The sequence below is a fragment of the Glycine max genome, chromosome 15, assembly GCF_000004515.6.
Source record: "Glycine max cultivar Williams 82 chromosome 15, Glycine_max_v4.0, whole genome shotgun sequence".
NCBI classification, from domain to species: Eukaryota; Viridiplantae; Streptophyta; class Magnoliopsida; order Fabales; family Fabaceae; genus Glycine; species Glycine max.
In genome coordinates, this window is record NC_038251.2 from 13,767,677 (window position 1) to 13,775,704 (window position 8,028).

Genomic DNA, 8,028 nt, shown 5'->3' on the forward strand with positions numbered 1-8,028 from the left:
GACGATAACTCCTCCTCCTCCAGTACCTCCTTCTCCTTCTCTAGCGTCTCTTTCAGCAAGGGCAGGGACCAGAGCCGCTTGGGCTCCACCTCGAGTTCAACCTCTGATAACTGCTAAATAATTGTATTTTGATAGTAGAAAATTAGTCAAATATTGGCCTGAAATTAATTATTTAGCAGTTATTTGTGATTAAAAGTTAAAAAATTAATTAAATTGAATTTTTGGGTGCAGATATAAAAATTGGAGGTGTAACAAGCAAAAAGGGTAGAAAAATTGAAGAAAAGAATAAAATTTGAAGAAGGCCCAACCCAATACGCGCGCTGAGCGCGCGTCACGGGCTAAGCGGGCCAGGAAGTACACGCGCTAAGCGCAGGGTGTCGCGCTAAGCGCGCCTACGAAGGCCCAAAGCCCACTTCAGCAGCTATAAATAGAGAACCAGTCCAAGGGACAGGACACACCACCATAGAACCCCCTCTCCTAGGGGTTTCATTTACTCCCTTTCTTTCTTCCACCCCCTTTCTCATTGTAAAGCCCTCATGACTATGAGAGGCTAAACCCCCTAGCTAGGGCTTGGCAGGCCTAAAAAGCCATTGATCTATGGAGCATTTCAAGAGTTATCAATAAAAAGAGGAATTCCTTCCAGGTTCTTTTATTTATTTACCGTTCTTTCTTTTTACATCTTGTATCTCGGAACTTACTTTCTGTTAGGGTTTAATCCACTTGGGAGAGGGTAATTAAAGCCTAATTAGGGGTAAGGAATGAATACTTGAATCTGTTTTAAGGGTTAGGCCACTCGGGAGAGGGTAACGCTTAAGAGAATACTAAAAGGAAGAAATTATCAGGTTATCCTTTAGAGGGGTTTCCTTCCAGGTTCTTTTATCTGCTTTTCTTTCTTGCTTATTCTGCATCTCAGACTTTGTTTTCTGTTAGTCTTTAGGCCACTCGGGAGAGGGTAAAACCTAATTAGGGATAAGAAATGAATGTGTGAATCTGTTTTAAGGGTTAGGCCACTCGGGAGAGGGTAACGCTTAATAGAACAATAAAAGAAAGAAATTATTGGGTTAGCATGACTTAATGCCCCAATGCCCATGCTTTAGCAAACATCTAGAATGTAATCCTAATGCATCTTAGTTATTGAGTCTTCGCAAAGGACATTTGGAAGATAGGTAATTAAGGTAGGCTTGTCATCATGAGGCATCAGGGACAAGTAGATTGATAGATGTGGGGCAGAATTAGTTCACTAGTATTGATAACAGACAAATCCTGAACCCATATATCTAGGCTGATTAGACTTGTTAGGTTTTATCGATTCTAATACATAGATTTTATTCCCTATTTTTATTGTTGGTTTTCTTAGAAGTAGTTATTCCTTATTTTACTGTTGGATTTTAGGAGTAAGTATTTAGATTTAGTAGATTTAGATTTTATTTTCGTAGAGGTAGTTATCTTTATCGCAATTTAAATATTTTATTTTGATCTTTCAATCTTTTATCTTCGAAGTTTATATTTAAATATCTTATCGTTTCTTTACCTTATCTTCTATCTTTCTTTATCTTTCATTTTAAATTCTTATCTCTTGCTTTAAAATTGGGTTTGCATTAATCTAAGTACAAACAAAGTACTTGTGGATTTGACACTCGGACTTCCGATAACTTTACTACTTGTAACGATTTGGTACACTTGCCAAATAGTTAACAACCTCGACGATGGCCTTTTATGTGGTGGAGCTTCTCCTTGATGTTGTAGGCGAGGTCCTCGATGGTGTCGTCCTCGTTGTGGATGAAGTTCCTGTAGCTGTTGAGAGGGGAAGGGAAGTCGATGAGTGTGAGAGGGGAAGGGAAGTCGGGGAGTTTGGGGGAAGGGAGATTGTCTTAGGGTTTCGAATAGGCGCATTAGTGTTGAGTGAGACGGGAAATCGAACAGGCACACTTGTTTTTATTTAATTAAAATATTCTAAGATGGTTTTGTAAAAATCATCTTAAAAAGATTGACTTCTAAGATGATTTTTGCAAACCGTCGTAAAGATGTTGTATTTATTTATAAAAATATCACTATGTTTCTTTCTAAGTTGGTCTTTTATCAACAGACGTAAAATCAACGTTGTAAAAAGTGATTTTTTTAGTAGTGTCGTTTCTGCATGGGGTAATGAAAAAAGATTGCTTTGTTCATAGATTTATTTTAAATTAAAAAGGCATGATTATTACTGATCTAATTTGAAAACTTAAATAAGTCCAAAGAATGGGGTTGGAGAATAAATCAAACTATAATCACTTTTTGTTAGTAATTTAGTAGTGAATACGAGAGTGAAAAAGAAAAAGAAGACATAACCAGATACACAAAGTTCAATTGATGAAGTGCCACTTCTATTTATCACTGTAGTTGAAACTTCTTCTGATAGATTTCTCGTAGCTTAAGTGTCTTTTTGGTGAAATTTCTATGAAATTTAGCAATTCCGCGTGTTTGGGTCAATATCTTCATGCAACAATCAAACGGGTGGGGTAAGAGTACGGAAAGATTTAATTTGTCCTCCCTATGAAACATGAAAAAAAACATTTTGCTACTCCCACAATTTCAACTATCTTTTGCTAATATTTTTCCCAAAAAAATAACTTAAATTTAAGGGACTAAAAATATATTTAATTTTGTATATAATGTTATAGTTAAAGTGTAACAATTTTTTTTTGGTTTCGCATAGGCCTCATTTTTGTGACACACTTCTATTTAAAACACGGTTGAAAACTAAATATAATCATCTCTCCTAATGAAAATTCAAACTTTGATAACACATCAGGCAAAAGTAACACCTTTTACTAGACCCAACTCCCATTGGTGATGTCTAACAATTTCAACAAGAATTATACACGACAAAATATTTTTTTTTATCCAACAAGATGGTATAAATTATTACTGATATTTGAAAACCTAAATCCAAGAATGGTGTTGTAGAATAAATTCAAACTGTAATTTTTTATAGTAATGGATACGAGAGTATAAAAAAGGAAGACATAACCCAATACACAAAATTCAATCAATAGAGTGCCACTATAATTTATCACTCTAGTTGAAACTATCTTCTGATCGATTTCTCCTAGTCTTCGTATCATTTTTGTGAAATTTCTATAAAGTTGAACAAAAACGCGTGTTAAGGTGAAGTTTCTATGGGTAGAATTAGAGGACAGAGAGGTCTAATAGTCTATCCACACACTATGAAAAGACAAAAAGGGAAGACTTCACTACTGCCATAACTTTAACAATCATTTAATATAGTGAGCACATAATTTTCAAACCTTTTGTATGGGAAATTAATTTCTGAAATAACTATGAAATTCACCATAAAACAAAAACGCGTTCTGAGGCACATTGTGGTCTTGTGAGTAACACAATAAATAAACTGCAAACTACATAATTGCAGTTTGTTCCTAACTATCAATTGCAGTGTTTTGAATTCCAATATATAGTCCAATGTCCACCACCACCTACAGCGGGATAGGTGACCGTTCCGGGTCTGGCAATTCCAACAATTCTGGGTCTGAAGGAATTGTAATTGCTGTTGTCATAGGTGGAATTTAAACTTTTATATTCTTTGTTTTTATTTGTTTGTTATGTGTTGATTTGTTGGTTATATTTTTGTTCTGACTGAATGTTCTAATGATCTTAATGCAGTTGTGATTCTTGTGAAGATAGGTCTTTTCATTTGGTTAGTGCCCAAATGCATGAAAAGATTTCAGGTTATTCATTATTCAAAATCGTCGCTTAAAGAAGCAACAGACAAACAATTTATGACACTCACAATGGATAAATTTCTGAATGACATGGAAAGGGAGAAGCCAATAAGGTTCACTGATCAGCAGCTAAGGATTGCTACTGATAACTACTCTTTTCTTTTGGGGTCAGGAGGTTTTGGAGTTGTTTATAAAGGAAGTTTCAGCAACGGAACCATCGTAGCCGTGAAAGTTCTACGTGGGAGTTCTGACAAGAGAATTGATGAGCAGTTTATGGCAGAAGTGGGTACCATTGGAAAAGTCCATCATTTTAATCTAGTTCGTCTATATGGGTTTTGCTTCGAAAGACACTTGAGAGCACTGGTTTACGAGTACATGGTGAATGGTGCACTCGAGAAGTACCTGTTTCACGAAAACACAACCTTATCATTCGAAAAGCTTCATGAGATCGCAGTTGGTACTGCGAGAGGCATTGCTTACTTACACGAAGAGTGCCAACAGAGAATAATCCACTACGACATTAAACCGGGAAATATTCTCTTGGACAGAAACTTCTGTCCTAAAGTTGCTGATTTTGGTTTGGCCAAGCTTTGCAACAGGGACAATACTCATATAAGCATGACTGGGGGCAGGGGGACTCCCGGTTATGCCGCACCTGAGCTTTGGTTGCCATTTCCTGTAACTCACAAGTGTGACGTTTACAGCTTCGGCATGCTGCTATTTGAAATCATTGGCAGGAGAAGAAACCATAACATTAACCTTCCAGAAAGTCAGGTGTGGTTTCCAATGTGGGTTTGGGAAAGATTTGATGCCGAAAATGTGGAGGATTTGATAAGTGCCTGTGGGATAGAGGATCAAAATAGGGAGATTGCAGAAAGAATTGTTAAGGTAGCTCTGTCATGTGTTCAGTATAAGCCAGAAGCAAGACCTATAATGAGTGTTGTGGTGAAAATGTTGGAAGGTTCTGTTGAAGTTCCAAAACCTCTGAACCCATTTCAACACCTGATTGATTGGACTCCTCCTCCCACTGATCCGGTCCAAGCATCGCAGACCAATACCGATACAAGTATTTGTTCCGACTCTTCGGAGTTGGTAGCCAAATCTGTCCACGTAGTTGCCACGCCTGTTATGACCAAGTACGAGATTGAATTAGCCTCTGCCTAAACTTTATTCAATGATTGAAAAAAAGATCAATCACTACAAGTTGTAGAAAATGTGGCAACCTTGTACTTTTTATTTTTCATTTGATTTCTCATGGGGTCATCTATGATATGTCTACCAAGTGAATTGCATCTTTATATTTCAAATAAGTCACTGAAAATTTATTTCCCTTTAGTTTTTGGATTAGTGTTAATATACATGGTTGAACCAAGAGAGGAGGGAGTGAGGAAAATCAGTCAACTGAGTTTGATTGAAATCAGAAGCATGGTTACATCAAGCGATCTACTCAGCTTATATATAATGTTAAAAGAAATTAACAATACAATACATCAAAGCAAAGCAATGCAATGCCAATTTGAGGTTACAACCCAACCACCAAGCAAAAGCTACACTATATGCTTAACTACTTGGCAGAAGCAAGAAAAACAATGATCAACGCATTAATCGCCATGTCAGTCAGAAGCAACAAATGCTTAAATATCAAGAGAAAAAGCTACACATGAGGCTTAACCTCTCAAAACAGAAGCAAAACAAGTCAACTTCAATTCTTAACCACCAAAACCAGAAGCTCACGTCATCAATTCTTAAGCACAAAAGGCAGAAGCAAATATTGGATCATCATCAATAACAAAAAAAGAGACCGAAACCATTGTAGCAGGAAGCAAACAAAAGAAAGAACAGGCCAACAAAAGTCATTCTAATGATAATTGCTTCCAAAAACATGGAATGCAATATCCATGTCTACTAGATTCTGTACCAACACAAAATCCTCCATTCACAGAAGCACCATCACCACCACACAACTACCCACTATTGACAGAATTCACGTGCCAACAATAACAATGAGGAACTTCATCACATATGTTCAAAAACCAATCCATCCAAGCAGAGCACTTCATAAGTCTGATTCTCAAACCAATCACTACCACTCGAAATGGTTCAAACAGAACTCAACAATGTCGTATCCCAGTAACAGAAAAACTAGCAGCAACAAGCAAAACCCTCTCCTCCAGCAAGAAGCCAACAAAGGGTACCAAACCCAAAACACAATACTAAAATCTTCATATGTGGAATCATTGATACAGAGATTGAAGCTTTTCCCTTTCGGCTGGTGCTGAGAGCTTCAAGCTTAAACTCAACACCGCAATGACATCTTTAAGGTCTCTAAGCTCCTAATACTCATGAACATCAGAGATAACGAGACGATTCGCCACCAAAAGTAGAGCATTTGGAAGCTCCTGTGATACGAGGGGAAGGAATTTCTTGGAGATGACGCCACCACCGAGGACAACCACTTGGGAATCCATCACCACAACTCAAACCAGCACCCAAATGAGATCCAAACAAACAGGCATATGATCAGGCTCATGCTCAGGCAACAACATGGAGGGAACACAAAGCTGAGAAAGAAAAAGGAACTAATTGTCAGCAAACTGCTTGAGAGAGCTTTTACATGAAAAGTGATGTAATTAAGGTGCACATTTATATACATGAGAAGTAATTAAGGTTATGTAAACTTTTGTATCAAAAGAAAAGCTTATTTAAGGTGAAGTAATTATGCTGACATAATGGCATGCAAAAATTAGAGGAATAATTTACAAAGTATTGGTAGCAGGATTTGAACTAGGGATGATAGAAGGTGATTTTGTCTCTTCGTTTCCATCTTTGCAAAAGGAAGGGCAGTTTGTCTCACCTTACATTTCATCCTTCCAAAATCTAGAATCACTATTTTTATGCTTTTATAGATGATAAATCATTGCATTCTTCTAATCCTTTATTCATTTTTAATTTCTTTTTGTTAGTAAGATTTATGTTTATATATATCAATTGCTTATTATGGTCTATGTTGGCTTGTAATTTTCAAGTCTCACTGACCATATTTTCTAATTAAGTGTCCCATGTAGCATGCAATGATTGAAAGATGGATTATATATATAGTCTTATTATCCAATAAATGTTTAATTTATATATATAACATTTTATTATCTGATCTGCAACGATCATCATCAACTAAATACATGTATCCCAAAAAGGTTTTCCCTTTTGGAGGCAAAAACTTAGACTAACAATTGTACCTACAATAACAATTAATATAGTTGGTCTCTGGTATGCTAAAACAATATCCAGTTGCTCCTTTGCCTGGGAACTTGATTGCACAATCAGAATTGCATTGAGTCTCATTGCAGTCTCCTAAACCATTCAAACCTACTTCACATATTTCGCAATCATGATAACACAAACAATGATTCTTGGCCGAACCATTGTTCTCACAAATCCCTTGTCCACCTCGATGAATTTTAGTGCACTTTGCCTTACAAGCATGTTCGGCATGGCAAACCCCCAAATCTTCATTACACCTGTCACCAACCACCATAGCCATCAGAGCTCCTGTGACAATAACCATGATGCAAATTTTATAGTACTATCATATATATATATATATATAGGTCTAAATAGTTTATAATTTCTAATAAATATTTGAATTTTATATATTTTTTTCTAATAAGTTTTTTTTGGTTTTGACTCCATGATAAAATAAAATTTTTGTTTTTTATCATTAACTTTTTTTAGACCATGATAAATTAATAAATTTTTTGTTTTGTGTTATGATAAAATCTTTTATTTATTATTAGTCTTTTTAAACATAAAATTCGTCAATTTATCATGGGCTAAAAAAAGTATTAATGATTAAAAACAAAAAAAAATTGTTTTATCATGGAGCCAAAATAAAAAAATAAATTATTAAAAAGTAAATATAAAATTTGAATATTTATTATAAATCACAAGCATATTTTATCCTATAAATAAGTACGGAGTTTGTTGTGCGTACGTTTAAATCTTTTGCGTGGTGCTAAAGTTTTATGACCGTCGGATTTGCATTTTGCAAGGAAAGAATACCATCCATACATTTTTGTAATAGTAAATCCCACTGTCGATAAAACTTTGCACGATGAAAAAAAAAAGGTTAACTTACGCATGGTAGACTCCGTAATCAATAAGTACTGACTAGTTCTGCATATGCACAATGTTGTTATAACTTATAAGCACTACTGTAGATTGGTACTAGTGTGTTACAAAATTACCTAATGTGAATAAGAGGAAGAGAATGGTATATAATGAGCAACCTCCCTTGGCCATGGTTGCT

The 8,028-nt window shown here is 35.7% G+C and overlaps 1 protein-coding gene across 2 annotated transcripts; it reads left to right on the forward strand.

Annotated features, from left to right (window-relative positions):
• Positions 1 to 3,304: 3,304 nt before the first annotated feature.
• Positions 3,305 to 6,507, forward strand: LOC100305451 (protein kinase). 2 transcript variants are annotated; one of them, XM_006596880.4, is made up of 2 exons: positions 3,305 to 3,559; positions 3,664 to 6,507. In XM_006596880.4, the coding sequence occupies exons 1-2, from the start codon at positions 3,463 to 3,465 to the stop codon at positions 4,884 to 4,886; spliced, it is 1,320 nt and encodes a 439-aa protein (XP_006596943.1). In that variant the 5' UTR covers positions 3,305 to 3,462; the 3' UTR covers positions 4,887 to 6,507. The 2 variants fall into 2 exon arrangements, with proteins under 2 accessions (XP_006596943.1, NP_001235580.1); NM_001248651.1 differs by lacking the exon at positions 3,305 to 3,559 and having other exon boundaries at positions 3,792 to 4,886.
• Positions 6,508 to 8,028: the final 1,521 nt, after the last annotated feature.

Excerpts from the sequence above, each read along its gene's own strand:
- LOC100305451 (XM_006596880.4), top strand. The coding sequence starts at position 3,463 with ATGTCCACCACCACCTACAGCGGGATAGGTGACCGTTCCGGGTCTGGC. Across the intron at positions 3,560-3,663 it reads TGTAATTGCTGTTGTCATAG|TTGTGATTCTTGTGAAGATA; the intron begins GTGGAATTTAAA and ends ATCTTAATGCAG.